Here is a 23,645-nt window from a genome sequence, read left to right on the forward strand (position 1 = left end):
AATATGTGCATCTCTGATCATGAGTAGAAGTAGTGGAGGAGCATTATAGCCATGTGTTGAAAGGGATTCTTAGAGGTTTGGATAATTCACCTTTGGAAACATGGGTGGTTTGTTCAACATCCTTAAACAATCCTTATTCAGGGACCTTTTGAGCAGGATGGGCTACTCAACCAGAAGAAAATTCTAACTGGGCCCCACCTGCAAGGTCATGTACTGTTTATCTTGATATGAGATCACCATGTCGTGCACATATGGTTGTGATGCCTGGTGTATCCTTATCAGATGAGTAGTCATGATGGGTATACTGGCTTCATATATTTTACCCCAGTGGCACTTTGATGGCATGCACTGCTCTCTCACTCAATAATAATAATAATATTAATATTAATACACCAACAGTAACCAGTAATCTGTTTACAAATAATACGAAGAACTGACATTTACTGACCGGCTGCTCATTTGAAAAGTAATATTGTCATACCAGAACAGAAAGAGTGTTGTAAGAGGATGTAAGGCTATAAAAAGCAACTATTTGTTAACAGAGCTGTTATTGAAGACTGCAGTAAGCAAAAATTTAAAACCTAAGCTTACGTAAATTGAATACTGAAAAGCGTTTGACAGCAAAACATTGGAAAGACTATATATAATCTCCAATTAGGCTTCTATAAACAAAAAAAAAGAAAGAAAGCAAACAAGAACTTGATGACACCATGAAAAATCTAACCAATGAAACTCAACAAGTACAATTGAATTTCTTTGATCAATGTCAGCAAAAATACAGGTGAATCAAAAGTTGTTGATTGAAAATCAGTTAATCTTTGATTTAGCTGTTAACTTATAAAACTGGATAGTCTCAGAAAGGCAACAGATTTGAACAGAGGATGGACAAAGTTGTATTAATTATTGTGCCAACAACCTAACTGCTACTCACTTAAAAATCAACCATAGTAGGAGACACTCATATTCTCTCAATGGCCCTCCTCTCCTTTTCTCTCTCTCATCTACTCACAACCATACAAGCTGTCCAATGAAATCAGTAAGAGAAGCACAACACCCTCTATTTTCCCTAGACCCTTGTCTCATGCTCACCAATCAGGTCACAGTATTTATCTCATTTTTCTGACATTATTCTATTAGTTTCTTTTTTTGGAGCCATCATGCTCCATTTCAAACTTTTAACAATGAAACAAATGATAAATTGAAAATATTAGACTTCTCTTTTTTTCTTTGGATTCTTTCATTATGGTTAAATTAAGCATATTGTTAAAAGAGTATATTTATGCTTCGTCAAAAATGGAAAATTCAAGAACATTGTATGATAAAGAGAATATGGTAAAAATAAAAAACTCTCATATTCCTATAAGAAGAATTTTCAAGGTGACATATATATATATATATATATATATATATATATATATATATATATATATATATATATATATATATATATATATGATAATGTGTGTGTGTTTATGTATATGTATAATTTCTATTGTAGAAATATGATGAAATACTTTGTAAAAAATATATTTGTCTTCGCAGTGCAGTGAAAAAGTCGTTGTTGCTGTGGTAAAAGAATACACAAGTGTTGAATGGCTGTTTCCTGATAATACCACAAATTTTGACAAGTTGGTTTTAGAATGTAGGGTAAGCTTATTAACCATTATTTCCCTAGATAAGATTTTGTAAGATTTGTAGTTAGATCTATTAAGTTATTTAATCTTGGCCAATAGTAATACTTATGTAAAATGTATTCTTGCTATGACCAATACATCCTTTTTTCAGACAGTATATTTAAAATCAAATTTTCAAATGGATCTTAAATTTTTTTAAGAGGAGTAGCATAGGATTTGAGGAAAATTTAGCTGCTATTTCTAGCTGATGGTTCCTCGTTAGCTCATGTAATTCAGAGAGTTAAAATGGATAAGAAAGTAAACTGGCAGTACTGTAAAATCCTACCAGAGTTGTCCTGGCAATTCAACACCACATGGACCTTTTGGGGTAGATAAGAAACTGTGAAGAGTTCAAGTCTGCCACAAGTGTTTTATCATGTTACCAGACAAGATACTTAACACTATATGCATCAATTCCTTCATTTGTTAGGAATACAAACTAGATATTCTGAGAATGCTTTTTTTTTAGGCTCTATTTCTACCTAGAGAAGAAAACATCTAATCGCTTTTATGTATCATTTGTTAGAAAGTTCTGAAGTCTCTTTAGCATAAGAATCAGCAAATGCCATGTAAACTTAATCTGCTGTCTAGTTTGATATCATCACCTGGTCCTTGGCTGCCTTTAACTGAATCCACTTTGTTGTAAACATTCAGAACAGGTCTCTGATTTGAGGATACTTTCCTCCTTCCCCCTCTCCCTTCCACCAGTCTTAAAGACCCTAAAAAGTATTATGGGCTCTGGCCATACTCCTGATTAAGCAATAAGAAAAATTGTTCACCCCAGTTTAGATGTGGTTGTGTGGACAAAATATTGGATTGCCAATGCATGACTTTTGAGTATGAATACATGTTACACCAAACACTAAATTTTACATAAGTCATTTTCAAGAAAGGTCATCAAATCTCAAAATGTGAATGTTTCTAGTTCCTCTTTGTACCTGTCCCCAAGGAAACCTTTCCCAAATGCTTCTTAAGAAAACGTATTGTTGCAAACATATTGTGGAAATTGCTTGTGTTATTCCATTCTAAGGTGGTTGACTCTGTGATACATAAGTTTTTTTATCACTATCAAACATCTGGTTCTAATAGCAGCAAACTCTTAAGCATTTCTGTTGCCATGAGGATCCGAAAGCTTACTAAACTTCCCTTGGTCTTTCTTTATCACTGGGTACCTTTCACTTCCAACACATACAAGACTACACAAATTGTATTTATTCCTCTTGAATAAATCTGTCAATGAATTCTCTCCTGTATTTTTTGTAGGGTTTCTGTCCTGTGACACTATGCAAATATGAAGGTCTGTTATTGCGTGGTAACCGTGATATTGGAATTGCAAAGTACCAAAACTATTATTATGCTTTTGCTTCAAAAGAGGATGCCTATGCATTTGCCGAAGAAGCAGACAAGTAAGTAAAATACTCTTAATTTTATACATTTTGCCATACAGCATATGATGTAATCTGTTAAGTATAGAAATAGCTGAATGGATGAGGTTTTGGAGATTTACTCATGAGTACATAGTCACTGCTGGCATTTGTGTGTGTGCATGTGTGTGTTAGCAAGAATATTCTATGTTGCTTCTTACTGCCAGATCATTTCAGAATGTTGGCTAATTTAGATGCACATATTATCCGGTGAGTATATTTGTCTTCACCTTAGCATCATGAAACCAAGACTAAGCACCAGTTTTTAAAGGCTTCTTTGGTTTTCAGAGATATTTAATCTCTCTTTCTTGTCTTCTATTATAATTTCATTCACATCTAAGATGCTTTATAGGAACATTAATTCAACCCAAGTACTTGACGAGTTTTTTTATTTTATTGACTTTGTAAAGATGAAATGCAAAGTTTACTTCAACTGACTTTGAACTCAAAATATAGTTACAGTGACACAAGTGAGGCACTTGTGCTGGTGGTGTGTAAAGGCACCTGTGCCAGTAACATGTAAGAGGCACCTGTGCTGGTGACACATAAAAGGCACTCGTGCTGGTGACATGCAAAAGGCACCAATGCTGGTGATACACAAAAGGCACCCTGCCAGTTACACATAAAAGACACCCAATGTACACTATGGAGTTAGGAAGGGCATCCAACTGTAGAAACCAAGCCAAAACAGATTGGAACATGGTGCAGCTCTCCAGTTTACCAGTTCCAGTCAAATTGTCTAACTCATGCCAGCATGGAAAACATATGGTAAATGATGATGATGGTGATGGTAGTGGTGGTGGTGATAGTGGTGGTTATTATTTTAGTTTGTCTCATGTTTGGTCTTATTCCAAGTAGGAATTATATGGATAGCAGGTTATTACTTGTAACCTTAGGTATCTTCAAGTTTTCAGCAGTCTTTCAAGTGCTTAGAAACCTCCTGTTAATCCTTGCTGCCCCTAAGAGACAGACTTTCTGTAGCTCTACCAAGGTATTCTATTTCAATCCCCCTCACCCCTTAGTCTATATCTTGGCTTACTATTCCCAGCGCACCAATTATTATAGGCATGACCTTTTCTGTTCATATGCTCCAAATGTTTTCTTTTTCAAATTTTAAGGTATTTTTTTTTTTTCCTCTTTCTTTACAATCCTAGAATCAAACAGGCATGATGTGTTGATAAGTAAGCAACTTTGCTTTCCCTTATCTATAATTGTTATGTCTAGTCTATTATTTTCTAATTTTTTGTTCGTTTGAATTGGAAAGTTCCACCAAACCATACATTTCTCCAACCCCAGTACTCTTTCAACTCAATGATTGTACCATGTGTTTCCAGCTTCAAATCCTCATTTCTGACACACTTTTATAACCTGGTCGTGCCTCCATTTCTTATATTCTTTCTGTGACAACTTGGGGCATTCTGTCACATGTGCACTACTATCTTGTTCCAAATCTCACAAGCTCTACATTTTCCTGGCACATTCTCTCCATATATATTTTTTCTCAACTTGTTTGTTTTTATTGCTTGATTTTGGGTTGCTACAATTAGGCTCTCTGTTTCTTTTTCTAATTGCCCCTGTTTTAACCAAGCCCAGGATTTTGTTATTATTATTATTATTATTATTATTATTATTATTATTATTGAGTGAGAGAGCAGTCATGCCATCAAAGTGACACTGGGGTAAAATATACGAAGCCCAATATACCCATCATGACTACCCGTCTGATAAAGGTACACCAGGCACATGCATCACAACCATATGTGCGCGACATGGTGATCTCATATCAAGATAAACAGCACATGACCTTGCAGGTGGGGCCCAGTTAGAATTTTCTTCAGGTTGAGTAGCCCATCCCGCTCAAACGGTCCCTGAATAAGGGTTGTTTAAGGATTTTGAAAGAACCACCCATGTTTCCAGAGGTGAACTATTCAAACCCCAAAGAATTCCTCTCAACACATGGCTATGATGCTCCCCCACTACTTCTGCTCGTGATCAGAGATGCACATATCGTCAGCCACTAAGGGACATGCTCAACTGGTTACGGTCAAACAACTGACAAGCAAATCTGTGGTATTGAGCAGAATATTTGCTGTAGCCCATCTTTTATACCAAGACAAAACAATGTACATGATAACACTTCCAATCAGTTAAGATCAGAAGCCATGAGAGCCACTGCCTGGTACTGCACCAGGGCATTTATTATTATTATTATTATTATTATTATTATTATTATTATTATTATTATTATTATTATTATTATTATCATCATTATTATTATTGTTCAGTCATCTTATTTTTATCACATGCTTTCACTGCACTTCCGATCACAGCTCTACATACCTTGGGTATGTGCTGTGGTTTGTTGTGGTGCTCTTATTTTCACTGTATTGAAATTGTTTTATGTAAAATCTGCATGGTGCCTAGTGCTGCTATTTTATGTATGTCGTATACATTCATAAGTCCTGGTGTTTTGGTTATGTATTTGTCTGAATGTTTTTAAATCATACCTAATGCACCTATTAGTATAGGGACTGTCTCTGTTTTTAGGCTCCACATTCAGGTTATCTCTATTTCCAGATCTTTGTATTTTGAGAGTGTCTCTGTTTCTTTTAGAGACACATTGTCATCTGTTGTTATTGATACATTCATGAGAAGGCATTTTTTATTATTTTTGGTGATCTCTGACAACTATATCTGGTCTATTAGCCTTGATTTCTCTATCTGTATGTATTGGCATATCCCAGAGTATTGTTGCTTTGTCATTTTCTGAGATCTTTTCTGGGTTGTGCCTATACCATATTTTTTTCTGTTGTCACTCCATAGTGTCGGCATAGCTTCCAGTGTATATAGGTTCCAACTCTGTGATGTCTGTGGATATATTCCTTTTTTTGCCAGGACTGGGCAGCCAGAGACAATTTGCTTTATTGTTTCTTCCCCATCACTACATATCCAGCAGTTACTTGTATTTTTCTTCATTATGTGTTTCTTGTGATTTCTGGTGAGAAGGCTTTGATCTTGTGCTGCAATTAAAAATCCTCCGGTCTCTGCTTTGAGTCCAAAGGGATTTTACTTTGTATATTGCTTTCCTGTTTAGCTTATCCCAATATTCCCCATGTAAGAACTTTTCTTGCCATCATCATATCATGATACTTTGTTGTTCCGGTTTTAGTTTGGATTTCAGTTTTTTTTACAACGTTTGTTGTTTCCTCTTTTTCTTCATAGTTGTCAGGTACTGTGACTTCTTTCTTGTATTTTTCAGCTTCCTTGAAGACAGAAAACAGCTTTTTGTTTTGCTCATGCTTTGTAGCTATTTGTACCAGTTTTCCTTGCTTTTGAATTAAATATTTCTGTAATCCTATGGTGGTTATTTTATAATAGTTTTTTAGTTGTATATGGTCTCTACCACCTTCAATTCATCGTATATAACCTTTCTATGTCAGATTTTGAGTGGTGCATCCTAAATTCTTTCTATTATTATATTTCTTGTTTTCCTGTTTAGTTTCATTAGTTCATTTAGAATCCAATTAAGAATATTGTAGCTGTAACTTATAACTGGGCCAGCTAAAATATTGATACCTATTATTTGAGCTCTGTTTTAAATATTAATCTAACTCATCTTTAGTATTCCTTTATGTCCTATTTCATTTGTGTATGGTGTACTGTATTTAGTTCATTGATTCCTAAGTATTTCTATGTTTGGCTTCTGTCTAGTCTGATATTGTTACTCTTAACTAGTTTTCTTCTTTTCAAGGTTTCTTTGGCACATTTTTCTAAGCTGAGTTTCATGTTTATTTCTTTGGTAAATCCATGCACTATCTGTAGTAATGTTTCCGGCTGTTTGTCATTTGCAGCATGCAGTTTTAGATAATCCACATACAAGAGATGGTTGATTGTTTCACCGTAGCAGTTGTATCCATAGTCAATTTTGTTTACCATGTTTGTTAAAGGCATCAGTGCCAAGCAGAAAAGGAGTAGCTACAGTGTGTCTCCCTGGAATATTCCTCTTCTAAAGGGGATGGCTTTAGTTTTTATGAGTCCCTCTTTTGTCTGGAGCTGCAGCACTGTTTGCCATGTATGCATGGAATGTTTTATATATTTTATGATTATTGGTGCTACCATGTTCATGGCTAGTGTTTCTAGAATCCACATGTAGGGAATACTGTCAAAAGCCTTTCAATAATTGATTATTATTATCATTACTATCATTATATGAAAACTCACAGCTTATTTTGCTGGGTATGATGGAAAGTGTCAGCTGTCCACAGCCAGCAAACTAAGGTGACACTAGTTTATTGGTCTTGCTTCAAGAACCCTGTGAAGAATTCTTGAAATTCCCCGCAATGCTGATTTTTGTAGGTGTTCTACCTTCACACTTGCACCGATCTTTTTCAGCCATGTTGGTAATTGAGTGCTGATACTTCCAAGTGCACTAATTACTATTGGTATTTCATCTACTTCCTTCATTGGCCACAAACTTTGTATTTTCAACTTTAAATCATCGTAGTTGTTTATTTTTTCTTCTCCTTTCACATTGATCCTGTTGTCACCAGGGCATGCTATGTTGATTATCATACATGTTCTTTCTATTCACCACAAAAATGTCTAGTTTCCAATGTCTGGTTGGGTGATGTCACTGGATCATTGCATCCCACAGGATTTTGCAGTTCTCATTTTTGGCGACTCCTTCTGGAGTTTGTTCATACCACATCGTTGCTCTTTGTAGGCCATGATTTCCACAAAGCTCCCCGTCAATTTTGAGTGCAACACCAATCTTAGTCATTGGAAATACTCCATCTTCAGTTGCTCTTTCATTTCGCTTTCCATTAACTTGTTGAACTCTAGTACACAAAGGTATTTGTATCCTTCCATTTTAATTTGCTTAATCAAGTCTCTAGTCGGTAATTCTATCCCTACTAGGGACTATACCTTGCCTCCATTTAGGTAGATTATTCTGCACTTTTTGAGTCCAAATTCTATTCTAAATTATTATTATTATTATTATTATTATCATTATTATTATTAATATTATTATTATTATTATTATTATTTTACTTTTAATCTGCATGTTTGTTACAATAACTTGCTGAGACGCTCCCAGCATCCTAGGGCGAGTGAGGGATAAGAAATGTTACAATATGATTGAAAGCTTGGGGAAGTGGCAGGGGTAGTAGCGAGATATCTTCATGTAATACAACACAGACATTTAAATGGATAGGGTTTTTCTGAGGATGCGGGCAATATTTGTCAGTACAATCTTTTGGATTTCTCTGAGAAGTGGTTCTTCTGGGATCTTATCTAGATGTTTCTGATATCCCTTTTTTATCACACCCAGGGCACCTACAATGACAGGAACAGTTCTCACTTCAAGATGATACATCTTTTGTATTTCAATTTCCAGGTCCTTATATTTACTTAATTTGTCAAATTCCTTGACAGATATATTTTTATCAGTGGGAACACTTACATCTATTAGTCTACAAGTATTTTCTTCATTGTCTTTAATAATTATGTCTGGTCGATTAGCCTGGATCATTCTGTCAGTGTTGACTGGAAGATCTCTGAGGATAGTGACATTTTTACCTTCAACGGCTGGCTCAGGTTGATGTTCATACTAGTAAGCAGGTATGCTGATTTTGTACTGTTTACATATTTTCCAATGTAAATACTGTCCTACCCTATCATGACGATTTCTCTATTTCTTTGGTGTTAGCACAGGACATCCGGAGACGAGATGGTTTATTGTCTCATCAAATATATTGCAGCATCTTCATTTAGGGTCAGAACTGTTTTGAAGAATGTTAGCCTGGTAGTTTTTGGTAACCAAGCTTTGATCTTGTGCCACCAATGTGAAACCTTCAGTCTCTGCTTTCAATTCTAAACTTCTCAGTCACTGATGGGTTGTTGCTTGATCTATATCAGCATTTCAACTTTGAAGTATATACTGTCTATGCAAAGGCTTCTGACTCCACCACTCCTCAATTTGTGTCTGCCCATTCTTTTTTGCACTCTACTTGATCCATCTTGCTTGTTTTGTAGCTGTGGTTTCAGGTTCTTCATCTAATGCAGGGTTAATGCCAAGTTCTCTTGTGAATTTGAAAGCTTCCTTGACAATAGAATGTGATTTTTTACTGCTTTCATGTCATTATTTTCATTTTTATTTTTATCGTTATTATCATTATTATTATTATTATAATTAATTTCATTATTATTATTGTTGTTGTTGTTGTTGTTATTAAATACCACAGACATTTTGTCTGATGCCCTTATTATTCTGTCAATCCACACATCATTGTTATATATTCTACATCTCTCCTGCTGACTATAGTTCATTCCATCCCTATTAGTGTTGGTGACTTACCTTCTTAACATTATTTTTATTTCATATACTCTGGAAAATTTCAATCAATAATATTAACACCTTTCTTCTTGTTATCCAACAGATATGTGACTTCTATCAGTGAAATTGCCAGAGTTAATCCTGAGTTAATACAATTGTTGGAATTGTATAACCAGTTTACTTCTATCACACCACAGGTTTGCTTACATATTATTTCCCTATTGAGTATATGTTGTGTAAATATATTTAAGATATCTATTGTGTGTTGCTCAAATATAAGCAAAATGTTTGATTTCGATGTAGTTTGTCTCTAGGTCAGACCTAAGATCCAGCAGATCTATCATCTAATGCATTTCAACCATAACTAACCCATTTCTTTGCATGTATATCAAGGACTACATTGTCAATGTATTCTTCTTTATATAAAATGGTGGATAATTTAAAGGAGATGTGGCTGCTATTTCTAGTATGTTGAGAAGCTGCGTCAAGAGTTTCTCATTGGCTATTGAGTGTTGAGTTTTTTTATTCGGTGGTGAGTGTATAATACTTGAGTTATTGTTATTGGTATGTGAGATGTGTTATAGCATCAGTCATCGACTATGTAAAAGTATGTATTGTGTGGTTTTAATGAGAAGTGATTGAATGAGTCAAGTATGTACTCTGTGAGTTAAGTGGCTGCCATGGTTATTTGGCCTTAAATGAGTCCTGATCATGTGGACCAATGATCAAAGATATTCCAGTATGATCATCATGCAATATTTAAAGTTGAAGTGTATTTAATTTTACATTATTTTGGATAAATTATCTTTGTGACAGTATGGTGTGATACAAAGGAAATGTGGCTGCCATTTTTAGCAGATCAAGTAACCACATAGAAGCTCCCTTGCTTGCTTGGACTCTGGGGGGTTATATAATATAGTTTAACCCTTTAGCATTCAGATTATTCAGTCAAATGCAATACTTATTCATTCACATTATTTTCACTTAATCATGCATTATCTCAAAGCTTCAAAATTACAAAGACGTGATTTTATATTTTTTAGAATAACATTGTAGGGTAGGTGTGAGGGGCCAGATACGGTCAGTTTGGACATAAACCAGGTACAATATTTGGGTTGGATATGGCCAGTTTAAATGCTGATGGGTTAAATAGAGATCCTGCAAAATGTGTGTTATGTAGATTGGATAATGAGTTTGCAAAGTATATGCTGTGTGGTTAGTGTTATTTTCTTGGAAAATGGTTATATAGGTATGTGTTGTACAGAGATTTTGTAGTCCTGGCATTGATAATTGTTTTCATTGTTTGTAATTTTTCTTTGTAATGTTCCTTCATTCACTCCTGGCCAATAAAATGACTCCTTGGTGTAGTTATTACTAGTTGAAAATATGTATGAAATTATGTGAATTTGAACATACAGGTATAAACAAAGAAAGAGAGAATGCATATCTTGCTTTGTTAAATTAGGTGTATTCAATTAATGACCAATAGGCACTGGTGTGGCTGGGTGGTAAGAAGCTTGCTTCCCAACCACTTGGTTCTGAGTTTAGTCTCACTGCATGGCATCTTAGGCAAGTGTTTTCTGCTTATACCCTCAGGCTGACTAAAGCCTTGTGAGTGGATTTGGTTAATGAGAACTAAAAGAAGCCTGTTGTATATATATATATGTATATATGTGTGTGTGTGCCTTTGTGTCTGTGTTTGTCCCTCCACCATCACTTGACAGCTGATGTTGGTGGGTTTACATCCCCCGTAACTTAGCGCTTCGGCAAAAGAGACCAATAGAATTAGTACTTGGCTCACAAAGTATAAATCCTGGGGTTGATTTCTTCGACTAAAACTCTCTAAGGTAGTGCTCCAACATGGTCGCAGTAAAATGACTGAAACAAGTAAGAGAGTAATAAACTTTATTTGACTATAATTATTGCTACCATTATTATCTTTATTATTATTATTATTATTATTATTATTATTATTATTATTATTATTATTGAGGTAACTAAGAGTGTTGGAAGAAATGCTTTGCAGTATTTGTTGTGGCTCTTCATGATCTAAGTTCAAATCCTGCCAAGGCCAACTTTGCCCTTTCATCCTTTCATAGTTGATAAAATATAGTATTAATCGAGCACTGGGGTCTGATGGTATTGACTAACAATCTCCCCATAAAATTGCTGGCCTTGTGCCAAAATTGGAAACCTTTATTATTCCTCTCATGGTCAACTTTGCCTTTCATAATTCCATGATCAATAAAATAAAGTACCAATCACATACTAGGGTGATAACCTTGTTCCAAAATATGAAATCATTATTATTATTATTATTATCATTATTATTATTATTATATTCTATATTTTAGCTTTGTTTCATGGTGTTTTAGTTATTACCTGAGATCTAAGACTAGTGACCATATTATAATGATAGGAATTTTCTCAAGCGATGGGCTTTTGAGATTAGCGCAATTTTTTGGACATCATGTATATTTGATTTTTCTGGGTATTTTATCAATGATAATTGAAGACCCTTTTTAACCACACCTAGTCCCCCATTATTATTGTTATTGTTGTTAAGGCAGCAAGATGGGAGAATCATTAGCACAATGGGCAAAATACTTTGTGGCATTTCATCCATCTTTATGATCTAAGTTCAAACTCCACCGAGGTCGACTTTGCCTTTCAACCTTTCAGGCTTGAAGAATTAAGTATCAGTGAAACACTGAGGTTGATGTAATCGACTAGTCCCCCTCATGCAAAATTTCAGGCCTTGTGCCTTTAGTAGAAAGGATTATTATTATTATATTATTATTATTATTATTATTATTATTATTATTATCATCATCAATTCTTTTGTTATGCTCTGAGTTAAAATTCCTCTGGGGTCAGGATTATTATTGTTATTATTATTGTTATTATTATTATTATTATTATTATTATTATTATTATTATTATTAATGATTGTAATTAATGCTCTAACTGAAATTTTGTTTCAATGCAGAGAAAGGACAGCCGCCGTTATATACATAAGGCTATTGTTAAATGTGAAAGTGAAACTCAAACAGACACACATTTCATTGAGAAGAATATTGTTAAATCCTATGAGTGGAATGAATGGGAACTTCGGCGAAAGGCTGTTAAACTGGTAAAAAAACTCATATAACATTGTTGCTTAATGTCAAATCAGCTCCCATTGAGCAGATCTATTTTTTAAAGACTTTTCACTGTTAACTTCCTGTGCATATTCTATGTACTATTCATATAATTTTGGCTATTTTTTCTGATGAGTTGTGGCATACCTGAGCACTATATACAACAAGTTCATTGTTATTTTTATTTTAAAGCCATTTCAAACATGGACACACTATTTATATGTTTATTTATTTTTTTATATCCAGTAAGTGAAGGCATGGCTGTGTGGTAAGAAGCTTGCTTCTCAACCATATGGTTCTCGGAAGTTGACTCATTCAATGTCAGAATAGATTTTTACAGAAAAAATATAATGAAGTTGACTTTTATTTATGCTGGTCGGTATAATGCTTACTTTCTCTGTATAAATTTCCTAAAACCATTAAATGGTTAACTACTTTTTGAAGTTTGATGTTCATACTGATAATCATGGTACAGGCCATATTTTACATTGCTTGGAGTTTCTACCTATTGCAATGGAGCCCAGCAATTTCCTTAAATAGATCAGTTTTTCTCCACTTAGGGAGTCTAGCTTGCATTTGCACCAGAAAGCCATTTGCATGCTCCCCCATGTTACAACACAATCAAATGCCTCACCACTGATATTGGCGATATCAGCTCTTACTGCATCTAAATGTTGGATTAAATGGCTCATATTTAGTTTTATTCCTCTATTGTCTGAGTACCAGTTTTGCCAGGCTTGTTTCTTTCTATATTTCTGATATTGATACCAGTACCAGTAACGTATGAAGGTTGAGTCAATTGATTGTACTTAATAATGTAATTATTGTATACAGTGTTCAGGGGCACTACAGTTCATGACAAAAAGTAGCTAAAAGTGCATAAACTGTACATAGAATAATGCATAGGAAATTATCAGCGAATGAGTCATTAAAAGAAAAAGGAGGAGGAATCAAGTGTACTGCTGGTGAATTTCAAGAAGCATGGAAGTTTTGAAAGTGTCCCGACAGCCAACTACTGATGCAAGTGGTTTATTCCATGCTTCAGCAATTCTGAGCATGAAAACATTTCTGAAAGTCATGGGTGCTATGTTATCTTTTGATTTTGTAAACATGTCTGAGTGTTAGACATGGAATTCAAAAAGGTGTCCTTCATATCTGTAACTACCTTTTACAAATCAGTGTAAGAAATAAAAATTATTAACACTGGACTGAATACCTTTCAGTATTTGGTTTAGAGTAGTATTTATGCTGGCATCTTGTTTTCTGTGTTCAAATTCCACTAAGTCAATTTTGTTCTGAGTTCAATTATTAACGGTAAGGTGGACTGACAGGGAAATGAAAGCATCTTTGCAAGATTTGTTTTGGCTCTTGCATTCTGAGTTCAAATCAAGCTAACTTAATCTGCCTCTCACTTTAAGACCATCACCTGGGCCTTGGGTGCCTTTAGTAAAGCTCACTTAGTTTCAAATATTTAGGCCAGGTCTTTGGTTTGAAGATATCTTCCATCCACCAGTCATGTAAATAGTTATAAGCTCCACCTTCGATTAAAAGATTAAAAAATGTTCAGATCCTAGCTGTACCAGCTTTACTGTTTGATAAAATAAGTACTGGTCTTCTAAAGGGTCAATTCCATAAACTATATTGACCCTCTCTATGAAGCTCTGGGCTTGTAAAACACCTTTGAGAATTGTTGCTAATGTAATATTACCAGAAACTTTAATATGCAAGAAATTAATAACATTATATAAAACCTTTCTTTAACAGACTGATCTGCGCCATAAACTAACACATTCAACTCAAACTGATGCCAGCAGTCACCGGAAGATTGTCACTACACAAACTTACTTACCAAAGTAATGTAGTTTTAATGTTTCTTTTGATTAATGAGGATAGGGTGAACATAAAAGATGTTGTTAGCCTCAAATCAATCCTGATTGCACAGACCTATGATTAAAGTTATTCTGGACTTGTTTTAAGGCACAACTGTATCTAGGTTTAGGACTTTTTACCCTTTAGATTTGTTTTTAAGGATGTGATTTGAGGGAGATTTAGCTACTGTTTTTATCAAAGCAATCATGTAGAGGCCTGACACAAAGAAGTGTTATTGTTTGGGAGAAATAGTAGAATTTATTTTTGTTACTCACAATCTGAATTTGATTTCCACAAAGGTCACCTTTGCCTTCATCCTTTTAGGATGAACAAAAGAAGTACCAGATATATACCCCAACCCCATTCTCTACAAAACTGAGTGGGACATTGAATAAAGAACAGTAGCTTGGAGGAGACAGAGCAGCCTACTCCAGGTGACACTTTTGAGTTGTATAAACCTGTATAAGTTTGGGTGAGGAGTCAGAATAGAGGGAAAAACATTATTCAATGTGGGAAATTATTATATATTTCTTATCAAAAATATTTTCATTTGCATAAATTAATAATACTTAGTGTCCTTCTTGATGTTTAACCCAAGCTCCCAATCAAGCAGATCAATGATCAAAGCCATTGTAGCCTATCAGTGTCTTAATTTGAGAGTGCGCATTGCCCAGAACAGCCCTTCAGTTTTTCCCTCTATTCTGACTCCTCACCCAAACCTATACAGGTTTATACAACTCAAAAGTGTCACCTGGAGTAGGCTGTTCTGCCTCCTCCAAGCTACTGTTCTTTGTTCAATGTGCCTTCTTTTTTTAAGAGGATAGGTTATGTGAAGGTGCATGGCTCAGTGGTTAGAATGTTGGGCTCACAATCATGAGGAAGTGAGTTTGATTCCCAGACCAAGCTGTGTATTGAATTCTTGAGCAAGACACTTTATTTCATATCGCTCCAGTTCACTCAGCTGTAGAAATGATTTGCAACATCACTGGTGCCAAGCTGTATCAGCCTTTGCCTTTCTCTTGGATAACACCAGCGGTGTGGAGAGGGGAAGCTGGTATGCATGGGAGACTGCTGGTCTTCCATAAGCAACCTTACCCGAACTTGTACCTCAGAGAGGAACTTTCTAGATGCAATCCCAAAGGGGATCTTTACCATTTAGGTTATGATCTGAAAATTTGGCTGGTTTTTCTGTCAGACTGAGGGACCATACTCCAGCTCTTTCAGTTGTATTTTTAAACATTTATGAGGGGCAAAAATTATTGGCAGTGTCTTACATGAATATATACCTAAGAGCATGACACTTCATTTCATGTTGCTCCAGTCCACTCAGCTGTAAATGGATAACCCCTGCAAAGGAATAGTTTTCTGATTGGGGGGATGTTTGCTTGCTCACATAGCCAGCAGGGCTGCAGCATTAGAAGGTTAAAACAATGTGAAGCATATTGTGACCATCAATGTATAGCAACATCTGATAGTCTGGTCAATACCATGAGATATATATATAAAGTAAAGTTGGGGGGTTACCACATGAGTTAAAATATAAGGAAAAGAATCTGAAAATGCAGGAGTCTTTTAAAAGTATTTACTAACCTAACTGATTTGACTTATTTAAAAAGATTTTCAGAAGTAAGGTATGAGACTTTGTGTATCCACTGTGGCATCAAAAATTAGTTTATATAAGTGTATTCAAATCAAGTGATTGAGTCTTTGACAATGATAAGAAAATGTTTGAGACTGTGTATCCTCTGTTACAAGTCAAAAAAATAGTTTACATAAAAACATTCAGATCAGGTAATAAAATTTTTTTACAATGATACAAAGATAAAAATTAGTTAACATAAATATACCCAAATCAAGTAATAGAGTCTTTGACAAAAAGATAAAACATGTCTAATTTGTCAACTAGTGGGTGCTAAAGTTTTAGTCTCACTGTGATCAGAAGACATAATTGTTTGCAGCATCTTAAATTGAAAAAAAGGTGAGTAGAGAAATAACAGACCATTCATAGTTCTCAGATCTGGCTGTAGGGTCTCACATCTGGATGGACTTCGATAGTTACTACTATTTTATACAGAAATGGTAGCTCAAAATTGCCTTCTTTTTCAAAAAACAATGTGGTTGGTTGATGACAGTCAGATGATCAAAAGATGGTTCTGTTTAAAAAAAAAAGTGGCTTAGAATTGCTTTCTCATTAAAAACAGTGTGGGTGGTTGATGGCAGTTACATGCTCAAGAGGTAGTTCATGATTGTTCTGATTTCAAATAGTTGTTGAGGAACTGGGAAAGGCTTGTTTGGTGAGCTGGTGCTGTTATGGTTCAGTAGTTTTGGCTGGTGTTTTGGGGTTTATATGTACGACTCATAAGTAAAGAATGGTGTGTACGTGTATGTGTATATGTATGTGTGTGTGTTTTTCTGGGAAATGTGAATAGCAGGTTTATGTGTGTACATGTGTTCATGTATGTAGGTGTTCTGTTTCTGTGTGTACGTGTATGTCTACGTATGTGTGCGTGTGTGTGTGCACGCGTGTGTGTGTGCACGCGTGTGTATACATGTGTGTGCGTGTTGCAGTTGTTGGGGTGGTGTGTGTGTGTACGTGTGTAAATGTCTGTGTATACCTGTGTATGTGTGTGTGTTATATTTATCAGGGTAGTGTGCTTCTGTGTGTAAGTGTGTATTTGTATGTATGTGTGTTATATTTGTCAGGGTGCTGTTTGTGTATGTGTTTGTTGCATGTGTACATATGTGTGTATGTATGTGTGCGTGAATGTGATAGTATGTGTTGTGTTTGTTCGGGCATATGTGTATGGCTGTTTGAGTACATGTGTGTGCATATGCATGTGTGTGTTGCGTTGGTCAGGGCGGTGTGTGCATGCATGTGGGTATGTGTGTGTGTTATAACTGTCCAGCTGGTATGTGTTATATTTGTGTGTGCCCGTGTGTGTGCATGTGTATGTATTTGTTATGTTTGTCAGGGTGGTGTGCATATGTGTGTGTGTGTGCGTGCGTGTTTATGTGTGTGTATTGCATTTGTTAGGGTGGTGTGTGCATGTGTGTGTAGTTTTTGTATTTATTGAGGTGGTATGTGCTATATTTGTCAGGGTGGTATGCGTGTGCATACGTGTGTATGTGTGTGTGTTATATTTGTCAGAGCTGTGTGTGTGTATATGTGCAAGTGTGTATGTGTATGTGCTTGTGTATGTGTGTATATATGTGTGACTGTTAAATTGTATTGATTGTGTATGCGTATTTTTTCTAGGGAATAGGGATATTGTGTTTGTGAGTGTGTGTATGCATGTGTGCGTGGGTTGTATTGTATTTGTGTGTGTATCTGCATAAGTGACTGTGTGTGTATATGTGAATGTGTCTGTGTGTGCATGTATAGGTGTGTGTTTTTTCTAGGAGTATTATTGTTTTTTCTGGGGAAAAGGGATATTGTGTTTGTGAGTGTGTGTATGCATGTGTGCGTGGGTTGTATTGTATTTGTGTGTGTGTGTGTACCTGCGTATGTGACTGTGTGTGTATATGTGTGTGTGTCTGTGTGTGCGTGTATAGGTGTGTGTTTTTCTGGGGAATAGGGATATTGTGTTTGTATGTGTGTGTGTATGCATGTGTGCGTGGGTTGTATTGTATTTGTGTGTGTGTGTATTTATGTATGTGACTGTTTGTGCGCATATGAGTGTGTCTGTGTGTCTGGGTGTATGTACATGTGTGTATATATGAGTGTGTATGTGTGTGTTTGTTGTGGCTGTGTGTTCCTGGGAGATATTGTGTTTATGTGTGAATGTGTGTAGGGGTGTGCATGTGTGTAGGAATTAGAATATTGCCTAGTTGTTCTTACATCAGGTGACAGTCCAAGTATATTTTTTAAAGTATTAGAGTATGTTTAAGTGAGGTCTGTATTTTCAAATAAAAATGTTTTCTTTATTTATTCGTATTTGGTCAGTGGTGCTGTCTGGGCAAAGGTACAGTGGGAAAACTTGGAATTTAGAGGGCTTATTTTATGCAGAGATCTAAGTGGCCACTGAGGGTTAACTGTCCTGCAATTGTTGGCAGTGGACTGTTATCCTGTCTCTGAGGGTAAGGCTAGTTTGCCCTATGTAATCTTTGTGGCACCCTTTACACCTAATGACATAAATCAAATTTTTTGATGCACAAATAAAAGTTATTTTTTTATGACAAAAGTATGTTCTGACTGAAATTTATACATTGTACCTTCAATGAGGTGAATGCAAATCTTGCAATTAGAACTACCACATTTTTGGATGGTTGGTGTTTGGTTTGTGGTAGGTAATTTTGCATTGGTGAGTTATTTTTTTAAGGATCTAGCATTTTATTATTTTATGGATTTTGTGTGCTTTTTTTAATTGTGGGTCTTGACTTAGTAGTGGGATGTTCTTATGTATAATGATGTAAGCTCCTGTATTTCTTAGGTTGTGTGTTGAGAGATATGGAAGTCTATTTAGCATACCTTGAGTGTGTTTCAGTTTTCATAAATCTTGGATTTCAATTGCTTTAGCCCGTTCTATTCCATTATCAATTAATGATGATGAGTACAGTCTTTCGAGTAGAATTTCCTTTCATTCTTGGAGTTTTCATAATTTGAGACTATTGTACAAATTCTTCTCACTAGATTAAAAGGAATGTTTGTCTTCATGTGCTTTGGGTGGTGAATAGAAGGTATTGTTTGGAATCAGTCGGTTTGTAGTGGACATCAGTTTCAATGTTTGTCTCTTTTATTATAATGAGATGTCTAGATATGGTAGTTGGTCTTGACTATATTCCATTGTGAATTGGATATGATTGTTGATGCTGCTAATTAGGTTTTTGAATTTATTGAGTTAGTCAAATGTGTGAGACCATAAAATGAGGCAGTCATCCAAGTAGCACTTCCAATTCTCTAACAGGTACTTGTAGAAATTCAGGCCATATTTTAATTTGGATTGTTCATATATATGGACTTCCAGGTAAGCCATAACTAGATTAGTGAAAGTTGGGGCAACTTTTGTACTCATTGCAGTCCCTAATATCTGTTTATAGGATATATTTATGTAAACTAATTTTTATTTTCTTATCATTGTAAAAAAAATTCTTACCTGATCTGAGTGTTTTTATGTAAACTATTTTTTGACTCATCACAGAGGATACAAAAGCCATAAACTTTTTTCTTATCATTGTCAAAAACTATATCACTTGATTTGAATACATTTATGCAAAATAATTTTTGATACCACAGAGGATACGCAAAGCCTCATACCTTACTTTTGAAAATATTTTTAGATAAGTGAAACCAATTAAGTTAATAAATTTTAAAAAGATTCCTGTATTTTCAAGTTCTTTTCTTTACACACACACATACACACATATACACCATACTCACACACACACACACACAAACATGTGCACGCACATATGACACTGCTTTTTAAATAGCAGCCCTCGATTGATTGTAGATTGCTTTGATATTGATGTTTAAAGAATATTTAATTTATCATATTTTACATTTTATATGAGTTCTTGTTTCACATTAGTTTGCTCTTTTTATATTAGACAATGCATTGTCAGTAAGGTATCAGAGGCAAAGTATTTCTAAACTAAATCCAGGATAATGAATGGACAGGATTTCAACATCCATGGTCATGTAACAAGTTCAGCTAATGTTGTAGCTTCAGCAACTATGGTCTAGTTGAAGCCTCATGATGTTTTTGTTCCTTTGTAAACCAAAGATATCAATATTCTGCTTTGGTGTGCTTGATGAAAAGCTGAGAAGAAGCTGTCTCTGAAGTTGATTCCACTGTACATAACACTGGATCAAATTTAGATATGTTTGTCATTTATTAGTTAATAGAAGGAAGGATGAGAAATACCCATAGCCTTTGTGTCCTTGTTTTAAGCTGGTACGGTGTTATTTGATGGAAAATTAACTGTTGTTACTGTTTATTGGGAAACAATTGATAAGGAGGGAGTTCTGAAGAAAGGCAAATTTTTTCAGTATGAGGACTAGGGTTAAGACACAGTAGTGGTCATGAAAAGAGAAGTTGTGAACTTTAATCAGTTGGTTTGATAAATAATTTATTGCAGATCAGAATGTGCATATGCAGGTCATCCCATAAGTTCTGTCCAATTTTATCTTTTTTAAAATTGAATGAAATTTAATAGTATTTTAGAATGTCTAATGGAATTATTAAAAATTATTTTTATGCATTTGTGTACATTCAAACTAATTAAATATTATTTTACACAATAATATAATTAAAATTTCTTTGATTAAAACCCTTTCTAACATGGAAGTATCCAAAGAGCAGTTGAGGTACATAATGCTTTATGAGTACAAAAAAGGAAACTCTGCAGCTGAAGCGACTCGAAACATACACTTAGTTTATGGGAAAGAATGCTTGAATGAAAGAACTTGCAGAAGATGGTTTGCAAAGTTCAGAAGTGGAGATTTCAGCCTTGAAGATGAAGATCGAACAGGATGTCCAGTTGAGTTTGATGATAAGCTCTTTGAGGCATTACTTGAAAAAAATCCTGCATTATCAGTTGAAGAATTGGCAATAAAGCTTAGTTCAAACTATACAACTGTTCATTGTCATCTTCAACAACTTGGAAAGGTTCCTAAACTTGGAAAAAGGATGCCTCATGAATTGTCTGAAAGCAACTGCAAATCCTGAGTTGACATCTGCTCTTCTCTCCATTCTCACGAACTCATTTCACTCTTTTTGGATAGACTTGTGACTGGTGACGAAAAATGGATCTTCTATCAAAATGTTAAACATCGTAAACAGTTGCTTGGTAAAAGGGAAAAAGCTCAACCACAACCGAAACGGGAACTTCATTGGAAAAATCTTCTTCTCTCTATCTGGTGGGATTGCAAAGGAGTGATTCACTTTGAATTGTTACCACCTAATGCAACAATCAATGCTCAAGTCTACTGTCAGTAATTAGAGTGTTTGAACCAAGCTTTGAAGAAAAAAGACCTGCTTTAGTGAATCGGAAAGGAGCAATGTTTCATCAGTACAATGCACGACTCCACACTGCAAAGATCACATCACAGAAGATCAAAGAGCTTGGTTGGGAAAAAAATTCTTCATTCATCTTATCCTCCCGACCTTGCTCCATCAGACTACCATTTGTTTCGTAGTTTACAGAATCATTCGGGGGACATAACTTTTGCAAGCCAGGAGGAGGTCGAAATTGACATTTCAGAGTTCTTCGCTTTGAAGCCAAAGGAGTTTTACATTGATGAGATTAAAAGGCTTGTAAATAGATGGAAGGAAGCCATAGATAATCAGGGAAAGTACATTGATGATTAAATTTCAATTAAATATAACATTTGATCACTTGTTTTCTTTATTCAAAATTTGGATAGAACTTATGGGATGACCTGATACATGTGTGTAATGTTTCTAATTATGACTATTTGTCTGTATGTGTTTGAGCATGTGTGGTGGTTGTATGATTCCATTTTATTTTATTGTTGATCATGTTGTTATTTCCTTATGTCTTATCATTGTAGAGACCAGCAAACACAAACCAAGTTAGATGGTTCAAGTTGTGTACCCCGACCACAGGTATTCCTGGCTGGCTTGCGTGGCTCTGGAATGAAAAAACCAACTGTTCTTACCAAAGTGGATCTTACATTGGACGTCCAGCAGAAATAATAATAAAATATTGTTATTGCTAATATTTTCTTACAACTTTATTGTTGTCACATGCTTTCTCTGTTCTACCGAGTGCAGCTCTGACCACTTTGGCTATGTACAGTGTTTCATTTTAGATGTTATTTTCTCTTGTGTTGGAAGTAATCTATGTAATACATGCACAGGACTACCTAGAGCCTCTTCCTGTGTTGTGTTTATTTTAAGCCCTGAGGTTCTGGTTATGTATTTTGTTGTATGTTTTCAGCTTATTCCTAAGATCCCTATTATAATAGGAATTGTTTTTGTTTTATTTCTCCACGCTCTAGCCATATCCCTTTCTAGATCTTTATATTTGGATAATTTTCCTATTTCATTTAGATAAACATTATTGTCTGTTGGGACTAATATTTTGATTAGGATTCAATTCTTTTCTTGATGTTCTCTGGCAACTATTGGGTCTTACTTTATCCAAGTAAATCGAAATCACATATATAATTCAGAACAATTATTCCACTGATAGCTTGAATAATCTCAAACATCATGTGAAACATGTAATCACTACACCATTATAATAACAAGGTACCACCTTCAAATGTTTATTTTTTTTAATAACTTAAATGACCTTTTAGCAACAGAACAATTGCTCCAGTTATCACACGCACACACACACACACATACACACAAAAGAAAACATAGAAAACACACCCACACATACACTCACACACAAACACACACACCTATACACAGTTGGAGACCACACATACACACACACACAGGTGGAGACACTCAAAAGAATACATTTAACCCAAAAGAAAATCCTAATTCTTTCTTCAACAAGACATTCGTCACAACATACACATCCATCAACACAGCTGGTCACATTTCAAACATTGAAAGGACATTCAAGACAATACACACACACACACACACACACACACACACACACACACACACACACACACACACACACACACACACACACACACACACACAGAGGTGGACATAAAACCCATTCAATAAATGCTTTTTAGCCACTCCCTTAGCAGGAACACACAAAAAATTTCTTTTGTACATAGACAACTACACCCCTTCTCTTACTTTCTGACACTTTGAACTCTATACCAAACTATATTTAAAGAAGATTTCAACAAACAATCTCCAGACAGAAGATAAACAATTTTTACTTCAAATTTTTATAAACTTTTACTAATATTTGATAATCTTTTATCTTTTATCTTTTACTTGTTTCAGTCATTTGACTGCGGCCATGCTGGAGCACCGCCTTTAGTCGAGCAAATCGACCCCGGGACTTATTCTTTGTAAGCCCAGTACTTATTCTATCGGTCTCTTTTGCCGAACCGCTAAGTGACGGGGACGTAAACACACCAGCATCGGTTGTCAAGCAATGCTAGGGGGACAAACACACAAACACACACACACATACACACACATATATATATATATATACATATATACGACAGGCCTCTTTCAGTTTCCGTCTACCAAATCCACTCACAAGGCATTGGTCGGCCCGGGGCTATAGCAGAAGACACTTGCCCAAGATG

At 35.2% G+C, this 23,645-nt stretch overlaps 1 protein-coding gene across 3 annotated transcripts in view; it reads left to right on the forward strand.

Moving 5' to 3' along the window:
- LOC115228997 (cilia- and flagella-associated protein 206-like) overlaps window positions 1–22,137 on the forward strand; it is a 119,434-nt gene extending 97,297 nt beyond the window's left edge. For all 3 annotated transcript variants that reach the window (XM_029799432.2, XM_036499188.1, XM_029799437.2), the window contains 6 exons: window positions 1,543–1,647; window positions 2,937–3,079; window positions 9,538–9,631; window positions 12,424–12,567; window positions 14,339–14,427; window positions 21,957–22,137. In XM_029799432.2, coding sequence (XP_029655292.1) covers window positions 1,543–1,647; window positions 2,937–3,079; window positions 9,538–9,631; window positions 12,424–12,567; window positions 14,339–14,427; window positions 21,957–22,101 — 720 coding nt within the window. In that variant the 3' untranslated portion in view covers window positions 22,102–22,137. The remainder of the gene's footprint in view (window positions 1–1,542; window positions 1,648–2,936; window positions 3,080–9,537; window positions 9,632–12,423; window positions 12,568–14,338; window positions 14,428–21,956) is intronic.
- The last annotated feature ends 1,508 nt before the right edge of the window (window positions 22,138–23,645 follow it).

This window comes from Octopus sinensis, linkage group LG2, assembly GCF_006345805.1.
Source record: "Octopus sinensis linkage group LG2, ASM634580v1, whole genome shotgun sequence".
Lineage (NCBI taxonomy): Eukaryota > Metazoa > Mollusca > Cephalopoda > Octopoda > Octopodidae > Octopus > Octopus sinensis.